The following is a 25,120-nucleotide window of genomic DNA, read 5'->3' on the forward strand; positions in this document are numbered from 1 at the left end:
AACAATCCGCAATGCTTTTCAGGTTCTAGAAGGCGGCGATCGGTGATCATGTCAGCGTTCAACAAAGTGGCCCCGTTGGCCAAGTTGGACCCCTCTTGCCCAGAATTAAACATGACTAACCTGTTCCTCTCTGTTCATAGTTATTGCCGCTTTTTCTCGCTGACCAACTACTACTCCTACATCTGAATCTCTGTTTTTTCTTGTTTGCGAATTAGTACATCTGAATCTCTTTCTCTGTCTACGGAAGCAAGAAAGGGAAAATAGTATGACCGTACGCCGCACGTCATGCTAATAAAATAAATACAATTATATTATTCTGAAAAAATACAATCAGAAATAATAAATTATTCTATCTATTTTGAATGCAGCAACCACCTGCGCCGTACTCCTATATTGGAGCGCAAGCCAAGCCTGGCCTTCCTTCCATCCCGTGCCGCCTCCCTTGCCTTTCCCATCCGCTGTGGATTCCTCTCGAGCGAGAGAGATCGGGGAAGGCGTCGGCCGCGTACGAGAGGAGAGAGAGAGAGAGGGAGGGATGGCGGACGCCACGAGGAAGTACCTGGTGCAGGTGGCGGAGGGGAGGGAGGCGGCGCCCGAGGAGGGCGGCGCGCCGTCGGCCGGGCCCGTCTACCGCTGCGCCGCCGGCTCCGGCGGGGCGTCGCCGCCCGCCGTGCCGGGGCTCGAGTCATGCTGGGACATATTCCGGTACGGCTGCTCGATTTGATTTCGTTTCGTTTCTGCCTCTCCGGAATAATTTACAGAGCTGTCAATCGTTCGGTCGGTCTCGGATAGATCATCGATCCTGTTTGTGTTGTTCCCTCTGGTCGATTTCTTCTTATCATGGAGCTGCTGAATCCTTCGAACAATCCCGCAATGCGGCCACAATTAGCTATAATACCTTCGAGCCGTTCAAACCGCTGCCTTTTATTTTGTACAGTATATACGCAATTGTTGACGTAACGGTGACACTCGTTGGCGATTTTTAAATTAAATATAAAAATCCATCGGTTATTCACACGCAGAAACGTCTTGTGGTTTCCTCCTCGTCGGAATTAGATAGAAGATTCAGTGCAGGCATGCCTTCAGAGGAACCTGATGCTACGTAGAATAATTTAACGTCACACAAGAAAACTGAAAGCGTCAGCCTTGTTTTGCTCTGTCGTGTCTGCAAACTTGGGAATAAAATATTTACATACTGAGGTGGAGTACACAACTTGTAAAAAACCATAACAGAAATATTTACATCTTATAATATTACAGATATGCTACCAAACAGGTAAAAACCGTAACGCTGACACAATTTCTACATACTTCATAACCAAACCTTGTCCTTATGTCCAATCTACATCTGAAACCAGAAAACCAAACTACAGCTGAACATAGTCATTCTGAATGCTAAAAATCCTATCCAATTTCTGTGTGAAATAAATGTATTCTCTCTACAGAAACATCATTCTAGTCTCCTAATAATATGATTGCTTGCATGTGTACAGTTTGTCTGTGGAAAAGTACCCTGACAACCCGATGATGGGCCGCCGTGAAATCGTGGACGGAAAGGTTGGTCCATGGCCCTCAGTTCATACGTTTGCACTCAATGCTTCTCAGTTTTGTTGTGGCGGATTAATTTGCAATCTCCTACCCTGTGTCAATTTCATATCAGGCTGGCAAGTACACATGGGTGACTTACAAAGAAGTATACGACACTGTGATCAAGGTGGGGGCTTCAATCCGGAGCTGTGGCATCAACAAGGTATGTGCCACCAGCGATCAGGGCATTTGATGTTTGTTCCATGATCTTGCCCACTCCTTTTTCTCTGAGATAACACTACAAAATTGGGAACGGTTCATGGTTCCTTTCAGTATTATTATGTGTGGCTAGTGTTTGGTATTGTTCAGAAACTACTTACTGATTGATTGGTTGCTCCTTGATCATCTGCAGGGAGGACGATGTGGTATCTATGGAGGCAATAGCCCTGAGTGGGTTGTCAGTATGCAGGTATGCAATACATATCATCACTGTATGGATTAATGATGCTTAATACGTGGGGCAAATTAGAAACAATGGATGTTAGTGTGTTACCAATTTGGTTATGTTGCCGTCTTCATTAGATAGTGTTATGAAATCATTAGTCCAATTTGTGGACCCCCAGTATCCTAATGTCCAAAAGAAAGGCCCCACTTTTAGCTACATGTCCTACACCAAATTTGCCTGTTCTACCCAAAGCTAAAAAAAAGTTTCTCATACATTTGTTCATATTTTTCTAACCGTCTTTAAAGAAGAAAATGTGGAAAAAAACTGTGTGTATTCCTCTGCACTAGGAATCTCCTAGCTGTGTTGTATCAAAATACTATTTTCTCATCACTAATTGTTTTTCTTTGCTTATTTTCTTAGGCCTGCAATGCCCATGGCATTTACTGTGTTCCATTGTATGACACACTTGGTAAGTTTTTCTTGGTTTCACTGGATATTGAAAAATATATATGGTAGCTGAAACAGTGAGCACCAGAACATGGATGCATGCTCTCACATGTTAGAATTTTGAGTTTAGAAGTTGTTTAACAGTGGCATGCTGACATCTCCCATTGATTGATGTTTTTAGGTGCTGGGGCAATAGAATTTATATTGTGCCATGCAGAGGTCGAAATTGCTTTTGTGGAGGAGAAGAAGATTGGAGAGGTACATTGCTCCACTGGAACACCAACTGGTTTAATTATATGTTCCAATACTAGAAAGCATGTTGTAGTACTAACCTCCGTTCCAAATTATTTGAAACTCTATCTTGTCATAAGTAAAACTTTTCTAAGTTTGTCTAAGTTCATAGGAATCTATATCAACATTTGCAACACTAAATTTTATAAAATATTTTCATACTATATATATTTAATGTTATAGATATTATCATAGTTTTCTATAGACTTGGTCAAAACTTAAGAGAAGTTTGAGTTAGGACAAAGCTTGAACTTCAAATAATTTGGAATAGAGGGAGTACTTGGCTAATCTCAGTGCTTTGTTTATTAAGAATCTCTTTCAAAGCAACCAGGTCAGTAAAATGACTATTTATCTCGGATAGAATAGCCTGGAGTTCTACATTCCGTGCTAATTCGGTAATTCCATTGTATATTATATAACTATTAGGTTGTTTTCCTAATAAACACCCAAGGAGATTGTAAGATATGACATACAAATGTGTTAATTGATTTATTAGAATCATCATAGCACAGTGCATGTAGAAGTTGGCGACTCTATTACATGTGATCTACCTTTTTTTTTAGTGTTTCAAATATATTTTGTGGGCTACTTTTCAGGTACTCAAGACATTACCAAACGCGACCAAATTTTTGAAGAGTGAGTTAGACATGAGTTAGTTCTCTGTTGTTAAGCTATAGTGCCATGTATATGTTTTGTTGATATGGTCAAATTTTGCTTCAAGCCATCGTGAGCTTTGGTAAGGTCAGCCCTGATGAGAAGGAAAAGGTTGAGCAGAACGGATTGTCTATCTACTCATGGTCCGAGTTTGTGCTTAAGGTAAGGTTCTCACTTTCTGAGACAACTGTCTTGTGAAAATGGAGCTACTAATATGTCAACCACACTCTTTCTTGTATATGCTTTAACTATATGTTGAATTTTAAGGACATCCTTGTGAGAAATATGATTTTATATCCATCTGACACTAGAATAACTAACTTTATTTACTATTACACCTACAGGGAGATGGGGCTGAAGAGAAGTATGAACTCCCTCCAAAGGATAAGGCTGACATATGCACGATAATGTATACCAGTGGAACAACTGGTGATCCAAAGGGAGTTTTAATCTCTAATAAGAGTATTATCACCATTGTTTCAGCAGTGGATGAGTTCCTTCACAATTCAAATGAACAGGTGCAGCTATTCATATTTCACTGCAGTTTTCAGTACCTTTGCGATATATTCTCATTTTTTTTGGTTCTGATTTCGTTTTAACAGATTCGTGAGGATGATGTTTACATTTCTTATCTTCCGCTTGCCCACATATTTGACCGTGTGATTGAGGAGGTGTTCATTCACCACGGGGCCTCAATTGGATTTTGGCGTGGAGTAAGGATGGAAGAAACACACTGTTTATTGCTTGTTGCTTTCTTCTTATCAAAGTAGCACATTCTGATCAATAAACAATCTGCTTCAGGATGTCAAACTCTTGGTTGAAGACATTGGAGAACTCAAACCAACAATATTCTGTGCTGTTCCACGTGTGCTAGACAGAATCTATGGAGGTACAGTATTAAACCTGAAATCCAAATGTATTATGCAGGTTAATATTATTCTTCTACCATATGGGCAGGTGATAATATTGCATTGCTTCTTTGATTCAGGACTTCAAGATAAAGTCTCAACTGGTGGCTTCCTAAAGAAGACATTGTTCAATGTTGCGTACAAATAGTAAGATTTTATCTGATCATTCTAGTCAAGTCTTTTCTCTGACTTGGTGATGAAATTATTGTTCTTTTATTCTGAATACTAAATGATTCTGCAGCAAGCAAGGGAACATGATAAAAGGAAGCAAGCATGAAGATGCTGCTTCTATTTTCGACAAACTAGTCTTCACCAAGGTACTCCAAAATGAGAATAATTCTAAAATGGCAGTTCTGATCTAAACTCTGATGTTTCTGCTGAGTTCAGCTTTCATTTTATCATACAACCGTATAGGTGAAACGAGGACTAGGTGGTAGAGTGCGAGTAATTTTATCAGGCGCAGCTCCTCTATCTAATCATGTCGAGGAGTTTCTGCGTGTCGTTACATGCTCTCATGTTCTCCAAGGCTATGGTATGCTTATAGCCATATATTATGATTTTATTGCACAGAATTCAGCGAAAAGAAAAAAAATCTTGAGTAGTTACTGAGATACCTGACTAACTTGATTGTAATTGGTTGTTTTTATAGGTCTCACAGAGACCTGTGCTGGGTCTTTTGTTTCGTTGCCAAACAACATGTCCATGCTGGGAACTGTCGGCCCTCCTGTCCCATACGTTGAAGTACGCTTAGAGTCTGTTCCTGAGATGGGTTATGATGCATTATCAAAAGAATCACCTCGTGGTGAGATTTGCATCAGAGGGGACACCTTGTTCTCAGGGTACTATAAGCGAGAAGACCTCACCAAGGAAGTCTTGGTCGATGGCTGGTTCCACACAGGTATGATGTCAATGTCAGTCACGAATGGCAAGAGGAAACCAAATATTTTGTAGACATATTCGCCAATAGGATGCTCATCATAAAACAGCCATTTAACTTGCCATTATAAGGTCTTTAACATATCAGTCTCTCTGAATGCTTCTTCTGGATGCGCTCGTTTCCACATCTTACTGTAGGAGACATTGGTGAGTGGCAGCATGATGGAAGCATGAAGATCATCGACCGCAAGAAGAACATCTTCAAGCTTTCCCAAGGAGAATACGTCGCGGTTGAGAATCTAGAGAACATATTTGGTCAAGCTCCTAATGTCGATTCGGTATAGTCCGGGGACAACCTCCACGCACGCATTGCCCCGAGTATTCCACAGCATTATATAAAAAAAAAAATCCATGTGCTACCCACTAACTTAGACGAATTTCTTCAGATTTGGGTGTACGGAAACAGCTTCGAATCATGCCTGGTTGCGGTGATCAACCCCAACAAGCAAGGTCTGGAACGATGGGCTGAGTCGAACGGGGTTAGCGGAGACTTTGCCTCGATATGCGGAGATGCTAAAGCGAAAGAGTTCATCTTGGAAGAACTGAGCAAAACTGGCAAAGAGAAGAAGGTGGGTTGTTAACCTGGCTAGTAGTAGTTAAACATACCAACAATTTTTGGAACAATGTCACATGTGAATATGTGATGACCTTGACAGATATATCTGAGACATGATCGTTCTCTGATTTTGTTGCAACAGCTCAAAGGCTTTGAGATGATCAGGGCTGTTCATCTGGAGCCGGTGCTCTTTGACATGGAGCGCGACCTCATCACCCCGACTTACAAGAAGAAGCGGCCGCAGCTCCTCAAATATTATCAGGTATGATTCACACGTGCGATTCATGGATACATATGTATTTTGCATCGTGTCTTTTCAAGGTAATTTGATAGCATTATCCATCTGAATTCCTTGCCATCTTTCTCCAGGGCATCATTGACGAAATGTATAAGAGCATGAAGTAGGCTATACCGATCTGGGCAGCGCGTATGCAACATGAGCTTAGCAACCTCTTCAAAGTTTTATTTTATTTTTAACTTCTGTCTGGATGTAAATTAACATATAGCGTTTGTTTTTCTAGGTTTAATTCCCCCCCTCCCCCCCCCCCCCCCCCCCCCCCTTATGTTCTCTTTGAACGCGAAAGAAAACAAATACTTGGAATGACGTACATACATAGTGGCTTTGTCATAAGTAAATCGATGTTAAAATTTTGTGATTGCACTTTTTCTTTTCCATTAAAATGAAAAATGTCAAGCACCAGTGAGTCAAGTCCTTGCAGTCCGAAAAATAACAGATGCAACTCCATCTTCAGTGCATTGTATCATGCAGATAAGACCTCAGATCGGTCAAATTTCAGTTGATCTCAGAGCAAATTTGACCATCACTCCTTCAATACATTGTACAGTACTACCTTTTTGCATCCATTGTGACGCTATTGTACGTGAAATGGTGGTGTACCTTCGCTTTAATGTGCACTCCCCTAGTCCCCTTTTGGGGTGGTAGATAACTTGATGCGTGAGGTTCGCTCCATTTTTTAGATCATTTGGACATCTGAGCAGCTCCCAGCAAAAAAAAAACAAAACAAATAGGGTTAGAACAGTGCGTGAACAGTAAACATTTTTATAGACCCCAAATTTGTTTTTTTTTGCCGAGAGCTGCTCAGATGTTCAAATGATTTAAAAATTGGAACGAACCTCACGCATCAAATTATCTATCACAAAAAGAACTATTGGGCTTTTTTGAATTTTTTCTAGTACTTGTTTTTGAAAAAAGAATTGGCAGGCGGATGCAGCTGAGCCTGGGCTTAGAAGTTGATTACCGTCAAACCATATCATATTTCACATTTTTGAAAGCGGGATGAATGGTGGGGGTTTGAATACTTTATTTGCCGGTTGCGGACAAGAAAATAAATAGACAAATACTACATGCAGCATATACCGGCCGAAATGGTACTCCCTCCGTCTCAAAATTCTTGTTTTAAATTTGTCTAAATACGAATGTATCAAGTCATGTTTTAGTATTAGATACATCCGTATTTAGAAGAATCTAAGACAAGAGTTTTGGGACGGAGGGAGTATATGCTAGGGCATGTACAGTGGCAGTGGTTGATATGACCGTTTTATTTTAAGCTTTGCATGTTATTTAGAAATGACAATAATATGTCTATAATGGATTATCTTTTAGCCTTATCTTCAATAATTGGTTATCTTAAAAATATGACAAGACATATTGTGCTAATAGATCATCTCTTAAATAAGAGAAAAGACAAGACTTTTCTTCTTCACCTCAACGTTTATCCTACGTGACACTTGTAAAATACCACCATTATACATACCCTAATTAGCCAAGGTGTAAAACGGAACTACTCCACGCACAATCTTTTCGATCTGTTTTTTGTACCATGCTTAGATGGATGGATGTGGCCTTTGATGGGTGATTACATGAATGACTGTGATTGTATGTCGGTCGTATGTGTAGTAGCATTTTAATTTCAGGTTCACAATCTTCCGATTCTGGGCGATGCACAATCGTAGCCTGTCGAACAGTCCCTGGGGTAGCACTTCTGGCAGCATCCACGCTTGACTGAGTGGAAAGATAAGAACTTGAAGCAACTTGTTTCCCAATAGACTTATGTTTCAGCGCATCTTGCTCCATCTTTGAGTAAGCTTCATCCAAAGAAGGCGATATGACAGTGGACGTGCCTATACAAAACTCATCAAATAAAACAATAAAAGACGCTGGTTACCATCACTTGTAAAAATATGTTGTGTAAAAAATGCCATATAAAAATTGATATCAATACAAAAAAATCTAAAAACTGCCATGTAAGAACTGCATAAAATGCCATGAAGTAACTAAAATGCCATGTGTTACGACCATGTCAAAAAAGGCCATGTAAAAACAAACTAAAAATGACTATTAGGTTCTACCTAAAAAATGTCATGTCACATCTACAATAAAATGTCATGTACTAAGTTGAGACACTTATTTTAGGGCGGAGGGAGTAGTAACTAACTAAAAATACCATGTGTTACAACCATGTGAAAAAGGTCATCTAAGAACAAGCTAAAAAATGTCTATTGGGATCTTTCTATAAAATGCCGAGTCACATCTTACTAAAATGCCATGTAGTAACTAACGGAAAATGCCATGTGTCACAACCATGAGAAAAAAGGCCATGTAACAATAAACTAAAAAATGGCTATTAAGATCTACCTAAGAAATTTCATGTCACATCTAACTAAAATGCCATTACCAACACACTGAAAATGCCATGTCCAACACACTGAGAATGCCATGACAACCAATTGAAATGCCATGGCAACCATACTAAAAAAACCATATGAAACAAAAGAACTAATGTGGAAACTGACATGGCATCAAAAAATACCTTGCATCATAGGCTCGGCGAATTTGACAGCCTTAGACCCGTTTAAGTTTGGTTGCGCGAGCATTGGTTCTTTGAGGTAAGGAGGCGCAAAAGAGGCAGAGGTTGGATCAATTGAATTGTCTGTGCCAAGGCTGAACGGCAGCAGGGTAAATTTCATAGGGTGCCTCTCCCTCCGTGGTCCTTGATTCTGCAAGTATGTTGGCTAATTCTAAAGCCGAACCCTGTACAGGTGCAAGTGGGGTGCTGTCAGGAACTTTAGTTACTTTCTCCACAGATTTGCTATTAGCAAGTCGCTCCTAGAAGCTGCATGAGATACCCCCAATCTTGTTCGAGCTCTTGGTCCTTGGCTTGGCAGAAATAGGTGGCTTGCTTGCAACGGGGCGCAGCACACTGCTGCCCACGACGTCTCCCGGCTCCTTACTTTAAGCTGACTCAACTGGATTGCTGTGAGCAGTTGCCGGAGACAAAGAAGACGCACGGACGAACACCGCGCGATCCATCGCCCTCTCAGCTGGACGTGCCGGAATGCTCTCCGGGAAGGGCATCATACGGAGCACGCCAGTATCAGATGCATCAGGCGGAGCCGCTCGCACCGTTGAATCCACCGCTACCGTGTCCGAGATATTTGCAGAATCTCTCACATGTGCTTCACAACTAACAACACCTTCTGTCGCATGCAGATCCACTATGTGTGCATGGGCTTGAACGGGACCAAAAAATGTAGACTCCGGCACAACAACAACAACGGGAGCAGTCTGTTCAGAATGTTTCTCCATAACAACAGCTTCCGGTTGGGGATTATCTCCATCAATGCCTCCATCTAACACACCACAAACACCCGTTTTCAGAGAAAAAATGCTGGAATAACCTCTTCGTTCCTAGGTGATAAGAGATCATCCATAGGAGCGTCTTGGTGTCTTCATTTGAATGATGCACAAATGCCAGGGAGGACATGAAACTAACTAGCCTTGCTAAATTGCTAGCATAAGTTGTATTGACGGCAGTCCTACTAGATTTTGGCACAGAGGCATCAGTTGTGCCTTCCGTTGATGATGCGGGCCTTGGCTTTATCTTAAACACTGGGCTTTGGGGCACTTGTTCTCGCCCGCAGACTTCTTGTGCTACCTAATGTACACACAAAAAAGAAATGAAAAAAGAAATTAATAAACTGTGAACTAAAAGGTGAGTATAACTGCAATATTAGAAAAAATGGCATGCCATGCAGGACTATTAAAAAATGCCTACCTAACAAAATGTGAACTAAAGAAATAGCCATGATAAAAAGTTGCTACTACTACAAACAAATGCAATGTCAAAATATGGATGGATGAAAAACTCTGAATGACATGCAAATGCCAATTGAAAATGTCCTGAATCAAAACAGGTAAAACTGACATGGCCAAAAATAAAACTGCCATCTGTCAATAGATAAAACTGCCATGGTAGTGACAATGAAGATGCCTGCATCAAAAGGCAAAACTGTCGTGTCAAATGTTCTATCTAAAAATGTCATGGTCACAGAAAATAGAACAAATGGCGTGAAAGTTATGATAACAATGCCACTAACAAACAAAAAGCAACATTGTATTCCTTAAAAATGCCATCTGATTAAAAATGTCAAAGTAGAAGAAACATTGTATTACTTAAAGAGGTTTCAATCTGGTTTTCCAAAAAAAGATCACTTCATTAAGACAAATGTTTATGTAAAATGTCATCACTAACTAAAAGATGGGTTGACTTACCAGCAGCAGGAGCCTCACTGAGAAGCAAAAACTAAGAGATGGCAGATTATCAAACATCTAATCATACAAGAAACAGTCGCCAAAAAAACCTAGGACCCTTAAAATACTATATTCAAGGACCATAAAAGAAAAAACTACCTCCTAGCTGCGACGAGGTTAACCCTTGCCCTCTTAGGCGCACCATCGACGCCATCACCAGCACACACTATATTCTAGTTTCACATAGCCCACGATTTCGCGTGTCAAAAAATAGCATGCTAGTCATGCAAACAATACCTACGGAGGGTAAGATGGGTTCACGTTCACATCCAAACACTTGTTGAAATTAACTGCGCCACCAAAATTGTTGAGGTTGATATCATGCTTCATCGCAAACTACAGCAAGAAAAAATGATGATGAAATGCCATCCACACATGTATGACAAACCCAACATAAAAAAGAATATGTATTGACATCAAGCATATATGGAAATGCAAAAAATCCAACATATCAGATAAATGCCATCCATCGTATATGAAAAATGCCAATGTATGAAAAATGCCATCCACATAAGTATGAAAATGCCAACCAAAACAAAAGAATATCTATTCTATCAAGCATATGAAGGAAATATGCCCTAGAGGCAATAATAAAGTTGTTATTTATATTTCCTTATATCATGATAAATGTTTATTATTCATGCTAGAATTGTGTTAACCGGAAACTTAGTACATGTGTGAATACATAGACAAACAGAATGTCACTAGTTTGCCTTTACTTGACTAGCTCGTTGAATCAATGATGATTATGTTTCCTAACCATAGACATGAGTTGTCATTTGATTAACGGGATCACATCATTAGAGAATGATGTGATTGACTTGACCCATCTGTTAGCTTAGCACGATGATCGTTTAGTTTGTTGCTATTGCTTTCTCCATAACTATACATGTTCCTAGACTATGAGATCATGCAACTCCCGAATACCGGCGGAACACTTTGTGTGCTACCAAACATCACAACGTAACTGGGTGATTATAAAGGTGCTCTACAGGTGTCTCCGATGGTACTTGTTGAGTTGGCATAGATCGAGATTAGGATTTGTCACTCCGATTGTTGGAGAGGTATCTCTGGGCCCTCTCGGTAATGCACATCACTATAAGCCTTGCAAGCAAGGCAACTAATGAGTTAGTTGCGAGATAGTGCATTACAGAATGAGTAAAGAGACTTTCCAGTAACGAGATTGAACTAGGTATTGAGATACCGACATCGAATCTCGGGCAAGTAACATACCGATGACAAGGGAAACAACGTATGTTGTTATGCGGTTTGACCGATAAAGATCTTCGTAGAATATGTAGGAGCCAATATGAACATCTAGGTTCCGCTATTGGTTATTGCCCGGAGACGTGTCTCGGTCATGTCTACATAGTTCTCGAACCCGTAGGGTCCGCACGCTTAACGTTCGGTACCGATCCGTATTATGAGTTTATGTGATTTGATGTACTGAAGGTAGTTCGGAGTCTCGAATGAGATCGGGGACATGACGAGGAGTCTTGAAATGGTCGAGACATAAAGATCGATATATTGGACGACTATATTCGGACATCGGGAAAGGTTCCGAGTGATTCGGGTATTTTTCAGAGTACCGGGGAGTTATGGGAATACGGGGAAGAAGTATTGGGCCTCATGGGCCAAGTGGTGGAAGAGAGGAGGCAGGGCGCGCGACCCCCCTAGCCCAAACCGAATTGGACTAGGCCCCCCCTTTCCTCCTTTCCTCCCTCTCCTTCCTTCTCCCATTCCCCCTTCCTTTCCTCCTCCTAGTAGGAGTAGGAAAGGGGAGTCCTACTCCTACTAGGAGGAGGACTCCTCCTCCTGGCGCGTCCTAGGAGGGCCGGCCGGCCTCCTCATACTTCTCCAACGTATCTATAATTTTTTGATTGTTCCATGCTATTATATTATCAACCTTGTATGTTTTATATGCATTTATATGCTATTTTATATGATTTTGGGGACTAACCTATTAACCTAGAGCCCAATGCCAGTTTTTGTTTTTTTCCTTGTTTTTGAGTTCTGTAGAAAAGGAATACCAAACGGAGTCCAATTGACGTGCCAATTTTTGACGATTTTTTATGGACCAAAAGAAGACCCCGGAGTAAAAGAGTTGGGCCAGAAGAGTCCCGGGCCGTCCACGAGGGTGGGGGGCGCGCCCACCCCCTCCCCCCCTCGGGCGCGTGGGCCTGCCTCGTGGATGACTCGGGTACCTTCTTGACGTGAGACCTACGCCAAAAATTTCTATAAATACAGAAACCTCCAGAAAATAACCTAGATCGGGAGTTCCGCCGCCAGAAGCCTCTGTAGCCACTGGAAACCAATCTAGACCCATCCTGTCACCCTGCCAAAGGGGGGAATCCCTCTCTGGTGGCCATCTTCATCATCCCGGCGCTCTCCATGACGAGGAGGGAGTAGTTCTCCCTTGGGGCTGAGGGTATGTACCAGTAGCTATGTGTTTGATCTCTCTCTCTCTCGTGTTCTTGACCCTACACCACAACACTTGATTAGGGGCAGTTAACCTCCGGGAGAAATACAAATATAAAGGCAAACAAACTGCCGGGGATCATTTAACCACCGGCACAAGTCCTTCCAGGCAGAAAAACTGTCGGTAGAAATTGAGCAACAAGGACATATTTATTGTCGGCGTTCATATCCACCATTTATGTCATTTTATCTGTCGGGAGAACTCAATCTGGGCCCATTATCTGTCGGGAACTGTTCATGGCGCGAAAACGAAATAATTGGGCCCAACAGCGCGCACCACGAAAGCGCGCGCCAGAAAGCCCAAAACGCCTTCTACTGCGACCCTACTACCGTCGTCCCGACCAGATCTAGCCCAAACCCCTTGTGCTTTGACCCTAGCCGCCGCCGACCGCCCTCTGTCGCCCGACCCCAGCAGCCCTCGACCACCCATCGCACCAACCTTCCTCCCGGACCACCGCTGCCGCCGTCAAGTACCATCGTCCGCAGATCTGATCCGCCCTCCGCCGCATCCCTAGCGCCGCCCAAATGTCGTCGCTCCCTCCACGCTTTCTCCCTGGGCTGCAACGTCTCCTTGCACCTCTCCCGAACTGCCGAGATGGGCGTGCAACGAGATAGGTTTGGCACCGCCGGCCCCTCCTGGTCATCCTCCTCCTGTGCGTGCTCCTCCGCCCCTGGTCACGTCATGCTCTCCAGCCCATCATCCTTCATCCGTACTACCCCAGTTCGTGCTCCTCCGGCCTCCCCTTCTTGTACTTTGAGCCCGAGGTATGGTCCCTGGTGCTTCCTGTTCCATTGTATTTCTTTCTGTTCTTTTCTGTTAACGTAGCAATGACCCTTGACATACTTGTGAGAAACTTGTGCTTACATTTACTTATGTGTGTGCCTTGCAGAATCATAAGTTAATAGATGTTGGTGTCTCAGAATGACAGGTAATACCATTTAAAAATTTCAATGATTAATGACACCACATGGTCGAGCACATATGCCAAATCTTCTTCCTCTGCTTTGAAGAAAATAGCAGAGCACTCGGATGGAAGAATGTATCTGGAACGTCAGCCTTAGCCAGTGCAGACCGCTCTAGCAACAGTTGCCGCTTTGTTTTACTTGTAAATATCTATTACAAAGTGCTATTTTCAGCTGTAAACATTCAGCCTATACGACTATGTACTGCATGTTTTACTAATAATTGCTGCTTGGTATCTTGTCTGACCTGAAACATATGGTCATTTTAGTAATAGCAACATCAAAGTAGAAATTAGGTTGGGCAGCGAAGTCTTGTGTTCGTTTTTAGGTTCTAGCCAACAACATAGTTCTTGTGTTGTTTTGGCCATGTTTGGGTTCCTTTTGCATTTGCTTCGCTTTTAATGCTTGATTTGTCTGCTAAAGGAGATAGGAGACACTGCAGGTTGGCTGCGTCCATGGTGCTGCTTTTGCCTAAGATGGATTCAATTAATTGAGGTATGCTCCAGATATAGTCATATAGATATGATTTTTTTTCTTTTGGGCAGAAAGCTAGCTAGGAGTAAGCTAAGATATTTGTAAGTGCTTTCTTGCACCTGCGGTTGTTTTCTTATTCAACTTTGCTATAAATAAATACATGTTTGATCATTTTGGGTACAGAGCTAGATAGAAATAAACAAGTGCTTCCTTCATGTGTATATTTGGTTCTTATTCCAGTTTTTCCTTACATATATTGATTTCATATGTAAAAATTCTTTCGAGAAAAATAAGGGCAGCATTTAGGTGTCAAAGTAATGGTATACAGAGGAGATCAGAGGGTCTTCCTCCGCTTTGAGAAATACCATCTTAGGTACATGCAAAAGTATATACTTTGTTGCACATATCAGATGTCCTCACATACATGGACTGAACCTTATTTTTGTCGAGAACCTCACTGCTGAGAAAAAAGTCTTTAGCTTTCCGTGTGAGCTAAGCAGCATATGAAAAGGAAGCACCTGTATATGTATGTAGTTCTGTTCATTTTTAACATCCCACTATACAGGTAATTATAATTTGTAGATTGTATGCTATACTGACGTGCCTTTAGTCTGTCCTCGAAGAAAGGTTTTGATGTTGTTTGATGTATGTCGTTTATGATCCCTTGAACGTACACAATTTTATTTTCTCATCTAATAGCTAAGAAATAAGATGCATGAGAACTATGGCTTATGTAATGTTCAGAGGTATGATACGTCTCCAACGTATCTATAATTTTTGATTGCTCCATGCTATATTATCTACTGTTTTGGGCAATATTGGGCTTTATTATCCACTTTTATATTACTTTCGGGACTAACCTATTAACCGGAGGCCTAGCCCAGATTTGTTGTTTTATGCCTATTTCAGTGTTTTGAAGAAAAGGAATATCAGATGGAGTCGAAACGGAACGAAATCAACTGGAGAAGTTATTTTTGGAAGGAAAGCAACCGAGAGAACTTGGAGTGCACATCAGGGGAGACACGGGCTGTCCACGAGGGTGGGGGGCGCGCCCCCCTGCCTCGTGGGCCCCCCGTGGCTCCTCCGACGTACTTCCTGCACCCATATATATCGTCGTAACCTAAAACTTCCAGAACAGAGATTAGATCGGGAGTTCCGCTGCCAGAAGCCTCCGTAGCCACCAAAAGTCAATCGGGACCCTGTTCCGGCACCCTGCCGGAGGGGGGATCCCTCACCGGTGGCCATCTTCGTCATCCCGATGCTCTCCATGATGAGGAGGGAGTAGTTCACCCTCGGGGCTGAGGGTATGTACCAGTAGCTATGTGTTTGATCTCTCTCTCTCTCTCTCTCTCTCGTGTTCTTGATTTGGCACGATCTTGATGTATCGCGAGCTTTGCTATTATAGTTGGATCTTATGTTTCTTCTCCCCCTCTACTCTCTTGTAATGAATTGAGTTTCCCCTTTGGAGTTATTTTATCGGATTGAGTCTTTAAAGATTTGAGAACACTTGATGTATGTCTTGCCGTGCGTATCTCTGGTGACAATGGGATATCACGTGCCACTTGATGTATGTCTTGATGATCAACTTGCGGGTTTCGTGACATTGGGAACCTATGCATAGGGGTTGGCACACGTTTTCGTCGTGATTCTCTGGTAGAAACTTTGGGCACTCTTTGAGGTCCTTTGTGTTGGTTGAATAGATGAATCTGAGATTGTGTGACGCATATCGTATAATCATACCCACGGATACTTGAGGTGACATTGGAGTATCTAGGTGACATTAGGGTTTTGGTTGATTTGTGTCTTAAGGTGTTATTCTAGTACGAACTCTAGGGCTGTTTGTGACACTTATAGGAATAGCCCAACGGATTGATTGGAAAGAATAACTTTGAGGTGGTTTCGTACCCTACCATAATTCTTTGTTCGTTCTCCGCTATTAGTGACTTTGGAGTGACTATTTGTTGCATGTTGAGGGATAGTTATGTGATCCAATTATGTTAGTATTGTTGAGGGAACTTACACTAGCGAAAGTATGAACCCTAGGCCTTATTTCCTATCATTGCAATACCGTTTACGCTCACTTTTATCATTAGTTACCTTGCTGTTTTTATAATTTCAGATTACAAATACCTTTATCTACTATCCATATACCATTTGTTTCACCATCTCTTCGCCGAACTAGTGCACCTATACAATTTACCATTGTATTGGGTGTGTTGGGGACACAAGAGACTTTTTGTTATTTGGTTGCAGGGTTGCTTGAGAGAGACCATCTTCATCCTACGCCTCCTACGGATTGATAAACCTTAGGTCATCCACTTGAGGAAAATTTGCTACTGTCCTACAAACCTCTGCACTTGGAGGCCTAACAACGTCTACAAGAAGAAGGTTGTGTAGTAGACATCAAGGTACATCGAGTTGCAATTGTGTTTAAAAAATTACTTTACTTTTGTAGCTGCTCCTTAGTTGCATGTGATTGTTACATTACAGTCAGTTGTAGGAGTTGCATACTTTGTTTTGAATAATCGATCGTGATGTAATACCCATCAGATGAAAGCATACAAGCAGTGACTGAATCACCGAGAGGTGCTTCTTTCCTTTCTGCTCATATCTAATTATTAATAGGATTATGAAAAGTATATAACAAGATTCATAGGAAGCATCATTAGAAAGTTCACCATTTAATTGGAAATCCAGCAAATCAGATCCAGTTTAGATATATTTGTGTGTTTACTTTTTTAAGTTAATAATGTGCCGGTTATGGTCACATGGTCAACTTGATTTGGATAAAGGGAGAAACATTAATGAAGAATCTGGGAAGGTGCCTTGTGTAGGCGGAGAACATGTTCTTAGAAGGGTACATTTAAATCTTGTTCATTGCCAAATTAATGGATATCACCGCTAAGCTTTTGCAACACCTTATAGTAAATTTTCAATGTCAACAGGCTAGCATGCTATCCAACCGTGAATCTCGTACAATACAACTTCCTCTTGATACTAAAGTTGTCAATGATATATGTATCTTGCCTGGTGGCTCCGCTCTTTTTGCATCACAGGGCAAAAGTGTCAGGACCCCGATTCCGAGTCACATCGATCTAGCCGATAACACCTCATATCACTTTGCGGCCTCATGCACGGTACCCCACGGGTGTCACCTTACCATGGCCCGGGACCGTTTGCGCCTTTTGGCTCACGTATATGATAGTGTCGCTAGCATCCATATGACAGAGAACCCGGGCCGACATGGCTAGTCGTGAACCCAAAGCGGCACAGACTTATGGAGACAGGCATACATGAATCACATCGAGCATGTCGGTCATCAGCGAGTGATTCCGGGCTGTAGCACTGGGCTAACAGGACTCCGGGGAACCCGGGCTGTAGCAGGCTAGGCAGGACTCCGGAAATCACCGCGTGACATTTCCCCGAAGGAACAGACATAGGAACGAAGTGAAACACATGCCGGCCAGTCAAGTGTCCTGAACAGTAGTGCTGGGCTAGCAGGACTCCGGTGAACCGGGCTTTAGCGGACTACTATGGCTCGAGGAGCACTAGACTACATTTCCCCATAAGAAAGGCTGCCAAGGATAAACAACTAGATTGTCGGATCCCACTCATACCAAGCATTTCAATCATACACACAATATGCCCGATATGAGTACATACAACATGGCATCACAACAAAACTCTACAACTCAAGTACTTTATTTAAAGGCTCCAGGGAGCCATACATAACATGTTCATACAGATAGGGGTCACATGACCCGACACTCAAGTCATACAAACATACAAGCACATGCGGAAGCAACTAGTCTGAGTACAGACTCTAGAAAGAAAGAAGGCTTCTCGAAGCCTGTCTATCTACATAGGGCCCTCCATGGTCAGGATCACCACCTGGGTGGCTAGTCACTCGTCGACATCAAGGTCTACATAGAACCCATCGGAGGGGGCGGTGTTGTCGTCTGAAAACAGTAATTAAGCAAACATGAGTACAAAGGTACTCAGCAAGTCTTACATCAGAACCTACTAAACATGCTTATTCTCAAGAAGGTGGTGGGGTTAATGCAGCAAGCCAGCTTTGACTCTTGGCTAAGCTATCCTACGGAACTTCACCAGTAAAATAGTTTTCACACACGAGTCCACTACTCACCAACACAATACTCCACCATGGATCCTCCCTCGTCATCCTACGAGAGGGCCATCCTTGATACTCACACTTATCTTGAGTCTTTTAGTAGTATCCATTAACTTGTCTATGAACTGTATAGGCAACCAAGTAGTCCTTTACCGCGGATGCGGCTATTCGAATAGTTTTATACCCTGCAGGGGTGTACTTCGTCATACACGCTTTCACCACTTACCGCCGTTTACACGACATGTACTCGGCAACCTTCAAGCGGAAGCCCAGCGAGGGTGTCGGCCACGGCCTACCTAAACACTTAAGTCTCTAGTCCAGGTTTATCGCCTATCCAGGTTCCATCCGCAGGGAGTCCGGCCGAGGTTTCCACATACGGCCCCGAACGATGTGAACAGGGTTCCCGGGACACCAAACGGGTGACTCGGTACACCGTGCCACGGTGTATCTACCGCAACATAGCCCACCCCTAGGGTCAGCGCTACGCACGGCCGCCAACACATAACCTACAAACACCAGAAACTATTTGCAACTCCTGGACAGAGTACTAGGGTGGTTAAGAAGCCGAGAGGGTCAATTAAGGATCCCAATGCATGGTAGTAGCTGAATCTTAAATCACACATACAGATCTCAGTTCTTAGGGACGGCCTCAATGAAACAACCCACCATGTACTCCTACATGGCCTCTCATCGATACCTTTACCAAAACATGTTCAACACATCCCTCACATTATCGGCATAAGCATTTCACTCTGGCCCATCACCTAGATGAACCAGACCTGACACAACTCTAAGCATAGCAGGCATAGCAAGGTAGGAATCACATACATGGCTCAATCAACTCCTACACATGCTAGTGGGTTTCATCTAGTTACTGTGGCAATGACAGGTCATGCAGAGGATAAGGGTTCAACTACCGTAGCACACAGCAGTTTGAATCGCGTTGTCTTAATGCAGTAAACAAGAGCAGGAGCGAGAACATGGGTTTGTATCGGAATGATCAATGGTTGCTTGCCTGATGGAGTGGTAGTGGGATACTGCCCTTCAGTTGGATACTCGTGAATATCCTCGGAGGCAGAACCTACCACGGAGAACACATCGGAACACAATCAACACATGACGATATGCAACAATATGATGCATGCTATGACATGGCAATATGATTGTGTCTTGGCCTAATGCAAGCTAAAATAGAAAGGGATGAACTCATTTGAATCAAATATTCAAATATTAGCTCATTAAACATGGCATTTATAGTGCATTTCCTTATTCTGCTTAAACAGCAAGGTAAACTTGCTTTGTCATGCATGAAACCATTACAGATGGATAGATTGAATTTTTCTTATAATTTTTCATATATAAATCTTTGCATTTGGAGCTATGGTTGATTTTCTATGATTTTTAAAAGTTTTAACTATTTTCTGGAATTTCCTGAATAAAAATAAATCCAGAAAATGCATTACTGCGTCAGCATTGCGTCATGCTGACCTCAGCAGGTCAAAGGCGCCAGCCCAGGTCAAACCTGACTGGTGGGCCCCTTCTGTCAGCCTCTCAGTGCACTAACTACGTTTAGTTAGCCTAATTACTGGGCAGGGCCCACTAGTCAGTGACTATACTAATTAAACTAACTAATTTTAGTTAGAAAACTAATCTGGATAATTAGCAGAGGGGGGGCCCACTTGTCATTGACTCAAAGGAGTCAACCTGGGTCCACCCAAGGGTCAAACTGGGTCAACTCGCCGGCGGCTCGACGCCGGCGAGGCCCGAGACGGCGGCGCGGCTCGGAAAACGCCCTCCGGCGACCAAATCGACTACGGAGACCACCCGTGTGAAGCCCAGGCTCTCGCGCATCCAATTGAGCAAGTGTGAGGAGCTAGGGTGAAGCGAGCTTGTGGCGGCGGCCGGAGTTCGGGCGAGGTCGGTTTCGACGCTACGGTGCACGGGAGGAAGAGCTGGTGGTGGCTACGGGTTCCTGGTGCTGCACTGAGCACGGTGAGGCGCTCGGACGCGTGCTTGCACAGCCGTAGCCACAACGGCGACATGGCCGGCGGCGAGGAGCTCTCGGGTGCGGTGGAAACGGTGGCTACAGGGGCCAAACGAGCACGGGGGCTAGGGGAAAGGAAGAGGAGCTCACAGCGGAGTCGGAGAGGGGGTCATCGAGCTCGGGGAGGTCCTGGCGACGGCGAATCAGCCGGAGACGGCTCGGGTGCCCGAGGTTGAAGACGAGGGCGTAGGCGGCGTTGCAGGGCTTCCGGCGAAGCGTGGCTCGGTGGGGAGGTCGAGGTAGTCGAGGCGGAGCTGATGGGCTCGTCGGAGGGGCGAGGGGAGGTCTCTGGCGGCGACTACGGCGATCGACGGCGAGGGACGCGCTCAGCCATCGCGGGAGAGGATGAGGGAGACGAGGGGGGAGTGAGAGAGGATGAGAGGGAGACGTGGGGGTCATGTGGCGTCCTCTGGGCGTCTCCCGGCGTCGGCAGAAGCAGGAGGTGGCCGGCGCGTGGCCGGCGCGTGGCGAGCACGCGCCCTTGCCTCCTGGCGCGAGGTAGGGGGTGACTGGCCGAGCCAGGTAAGGCCCAGGTGGGCTTCTTTCTCCTTTTTTTTGATTTAGTTTCTGTTTTCTATTAAACTGCAACTGTTTAGCTTTATTTAAAATACTAGAACATTTCCAAAAATCCTGAAAATAAATGTGGCCTCTGTTTAGATTATTTCCAACAGGAAACATTTACTCCCAGAATTATTTGGGCATTTAAATTATTTTATAGCATTTAAATGCCCAAATTCAAATACTTATGATTTAATTCAATGACCTTCTGTTGACCTAGAAACTTGTGCATCAATTTTGCCAGAGGTTCTAACCTAAGACAAAGAGGGTGAACATTTTAGAAGGGCATTTCAGGTTCATTGAAATTATTTTTAGTAAACCCTAGTTGATTTCAAAAGGGGGCTGGGGGTTCTGCCTTCCCCATTTCAAGTTTCTGATGAAAAGTAAACATGATGCACACTCTAATGCATGGACTAGCTAGGGTGTGACAAAAAGGCTATAACTTTTTAGGGTTGTCTTGAACGTAGAGATGGTGGTTCCTTATATTTTACTTTTCATTAAAAGAAACACATATCCTTGTTTTTCATTTGATTCGTCCATCAACTAGCATCATGCTTCCAGATTTCTTCATGGTCTTGCATGATCTATCTTTCATAATTATATACACATTATGCATGAACCTGTGTTGTTTGTGCGGAAGGAAACATCTCTCGTAATGTTTATGCATAGCTTGAATTGTAATGGAAAGTATCAACACTTGTGAATTCGTACTCAACTGCAATAAGATTGGTATAGATACACATGGGAAGTTTGAAAACATGTCAGCTGCCATATGTAGTTGTAAGCTACTTTCTTTGAAAATGTCACTATGGATTGTTTTTTTGTTTGCAAAATGATTATTATGAAAGTATGTATTTGCTGTCTGAGCCTATGCCCATTTTTTATGTGCTACAATATAGCTCATTAACCAAAGTTGTACTATCTTATCTATTCTGGTTGGTATCGTCACTGGAAGATGTTTCTACATGATAGTAGTTGTACGAGCCAACTTGGATGTCTACGTAATGGTTCTTTTTACAGTAATACCTTCAAAGCATTGCAAGCTCATGACTCTTCTGCTGGAGACATGTGGCCATCTTCGAATAATACAATTTCACAGGATGGTTGCAACCATGTGCTGAGCTTAAACCATGTGTGTACCATAGTTTGAAGACTCGAAATCTTATCGGCTTATGTAAAGTTTGTTTACCGCTGTAGATGGTTGCTACTGAACGCATGTATGGATGTTGAAGTGTTGGTTTTTTCAGTCTAAAAATATTTGTGAAGTTCAAGGTTTTGAATGAGGCCTATATGTAACTTTGATTGAAACTATATGTATAAGTTGTGATTTGTTTTGATTGCCTGACGCAGTGTGGATATTAAATTAGAGATATGTATACTAGTTTGCTAGTGAAAACAACATGATGGCATACTAACTGCCGGGAAGACTAGTTTGTGCCGGTAGTTTCACTGCCAGCAATTATAGATCCCGTGCTATGATCAGTCTGCCAGGACAAAATGATCTGTCGGCAGATATATAGGTCGGGGCAGAGAAACTGCCGGGAATAGTTTATCTGCCGGGACAAGTAATCCCCGGCAGCCGTTCTAGTGGCGGTTCTATCTGCCGGTAAAAACACTCTCCCGGCGGTTTGTCTGCCCTTTTAATGGCTTTCTCCTGGCAGATTACCTGCCTTTGCATTAGTGTTGTGGTGTAGTGTGAGCCGACACAATCTTAATGTATCGCGGACTTTTCTATTATAGTTGGATCTTATGATGTTTATCCCCCTCTACTCTCTTGTGATGGATTGAGTTTTCCCTTTGAAGTTATCTTATCGGATTGAGTCTTTAAGGATTTGAGAATACTTTATGTATGTCTTGCATGTGCTTATCTGTGGTGACAATGGGATATCACATGATCCACTTGATGTATGTTTTGATGATCAACTTGTGAGTTTCGTGACCTCGTGAACTTATGCATAGGGGTTGGCACACGTTTTCTTCTTGACTCTCCAGTAGAAACTTTGGGGCACTCTTTGAAGTTCTTTGTGTTGGTTGAATAGATGAATCTGAGATTGTGTGATGCATATCGTATAATCATACCCACAGATACTTGAGGTGACATTGGAGTATCTAGGTGACATTAGGGTTTTGGTTGATTTGTGTCTAAAGGTGTTATTCTAGTACGAACTCTATGATAGATTGAACGGAAAGAATAGCTTCGTGTTATTTTACTACGGACTCTTGAATAGATCGATTAGAAAGGATAACTTTGAGGTGGTTTTGTACCCTACAATAATCTCTTCGTTTGTTCTCCACTATCAGTGACTTTGGAGTGACTCTTTGTTGCATGTTGAGGGATTGTTATATGATCCAATTATGTTACTATTGTTGAGAGAACTTGCACTAGTGAAAGTACGAACCCTAGGCCTTGTTTCCTAGCATTGCAATACCGTTTATGCTCACTTTGACCACTTGCTACCTTACTGTTTTTATGTTTTCAGATTATAAATACCCATATCTACCATCCATATTGTACTTGTATCACCATCACTTCACCGAACTAGTGCACCTATACAATTTACCATTGTATTGGGTGTGTTGGGGACACAAGAGACTCTTTGTTATTTGGTTGCAGGGTTGTTTGAGAGAGACCATCTTCATCCTACGCCTCCCACGGATTGATGAACCTTAGGTCATCCACTTGAGGGAAATTTTCTACTGTCCTACAAACCTCTGCCCTTGGAGGCCCAACAACATCTACAAGAAGAAGGTTGTGTAGTAGACATCAAGCTCTTTTCTGGCGCCATTGCCGAGGAGGTTAGCGCTTGAAGGTATATCTTTAGATCTTGCAATCGAATCTTTTTGTTTCTTGTTTTATCACTAGTTTAGTTTATAAAAGAAAACTACAAAAAAAGGAATTGAGGGTACCTCATATGCTTCATCCTTTTAATATCTTTCATGAAAATAAGGATTCCGATAATTGTGCCCAAGTGTTAGAAGAAGAATGCATTAGGATGTTTGGCACTAAGTCTTTGAATGATGAGCATGATTGCAATATTGTTAGTATGAATTCTTTGAATATCCATGATGCTAATGATATGCAAAGTCACAAGCTTGGGGAAGCTATGTTTGATGAAGATGATATTTGTTGTCCCCCAAGTCTTGATGAGCAAATTTATTATGATGATAGCATGCCTCCTATTTATGATGATTATATTGATGAAAGTGGGTTTGGAAGAGTGTCAACTTTAGGAAGTAACGATCCCACTATTTTGGAGGGTGTTGAATCTTATTGTGATAATTATGAAAGTGGATTTGGAGAGGTCATGACTTAATTTAGTAATGATTCCACTATCTTGGAAGAGGTTTCAATTGATTATGATGAGAACAAAGTTGCTACTTATGATGATTATTGTGATGAAACTTATGCTATAAAAAGTAGTGATGATTATATTTATAAAACTTGTCATGATTATGATTACCCTTTTTCTGAACATTACTCTTTTAATGTGGAAACAATTTATAGTATTCGAGTTTCTTATGATACTCCCACTATTCCGAATGAGAAAAATCTTGCTTATGTGGAGAGTAGTAAATTTTCTATGCTTGTAGATCATGAAAAGAATGTTTTATGTGATGGTTATATTGTTGAATTCATTCATGATGCTACTGGAAATTATTATGAGGGAGGAATATATGCTTGTAGGAATTGCAATAATATCAAGTTTCATCTCTATGTGTTGAAAATCTTGAAGATTTGCTTGTTTTACCTTCCTATGCAAGTTGATTCTTGTTCCCACAAGTTGTTTGCTCACAAAATCCCTATGCATAGGAAGTGGGTTAGACTTAAATGTGCTAGTCATATTTTTCATGATGTTGTCTTTATGTTTCAGTTCTTATCTTTTATGTGAGCATCATTGAAATCATCATGCCTAGCTAGGGGCGTTAAACGGTAGCGCTTGTTGGGAGGCAACCCAACTTCTTTTTTTGTTCCTTGATTTTTGTTCCTGTTTAGTAATAAATAATTTATCTAGTCTCTGTTATGATTGAGTTTTTATGTTTTAATTAGTGTTTGTGCCAAGTAGAACCTTTGGGAAGACTTGGGGAAAGTCTTTG

General features: G+C 42.3%; 1 protein-coding gene across 1 annotated transcript; it reads left to right on the plus strand.

Annotated features, from left to right (window-relative positions):
• Window positions 1-399: 399 nt before the first annotated feature.
• Window positions 400-6,473, plus strand: LOC125526642 (long chain acyl-CoA synthetase 4). The gene is made up of 19 exons (XM_048691291.2): window positions 400-705; window positions 1,494-1,557; window positions 1,661-1,750; window positions 1,940-1,996; window positions 2,393-2,441; window positions 2,601-2,677; window positions 3,307-3,346; window positions 3,432-3,526; window positions 3,709-3,882; window positions 3,967-4,077; window positions 4,166-4,253; window positions 4,353-4,419; window positions 4,514-4,589; window positions 4,687-4,804; window positions 4,922-5,170; window positions 5,347-5,486; window positions 5,595-5,777; window positions 5,907-6,026; window positions 6,134-6,473. The coding sequence occupies exons 1-19, from the start codon at window positions 536-538 to the stop codon at window positions 6,167-6,169; spliced, it is 2,004 nt and encodes a 667-aa protein (XP_048547248.1). The 5' UTR covers window positions 400-535; the 3' UTR covers window positions 6,170-6,473.
• The last annotated feature ends 18,647 nt before the right edge of the window (window positions 6,474-25,120 follow it).

This window comes from Triticum urartu, chromosome 5A (genome assembly GCF_056163025.1).
Source record: "Triticum urartu cultivar PI428250 chromosome 5A, HENAU_Tu73, whole genome shotgun sequence".
NCBI lineage: Eukaryota > Viridiplantae > Streptophyta > Magnoliopsida > Poales > Poaceae > Triticum > Triticum urartu.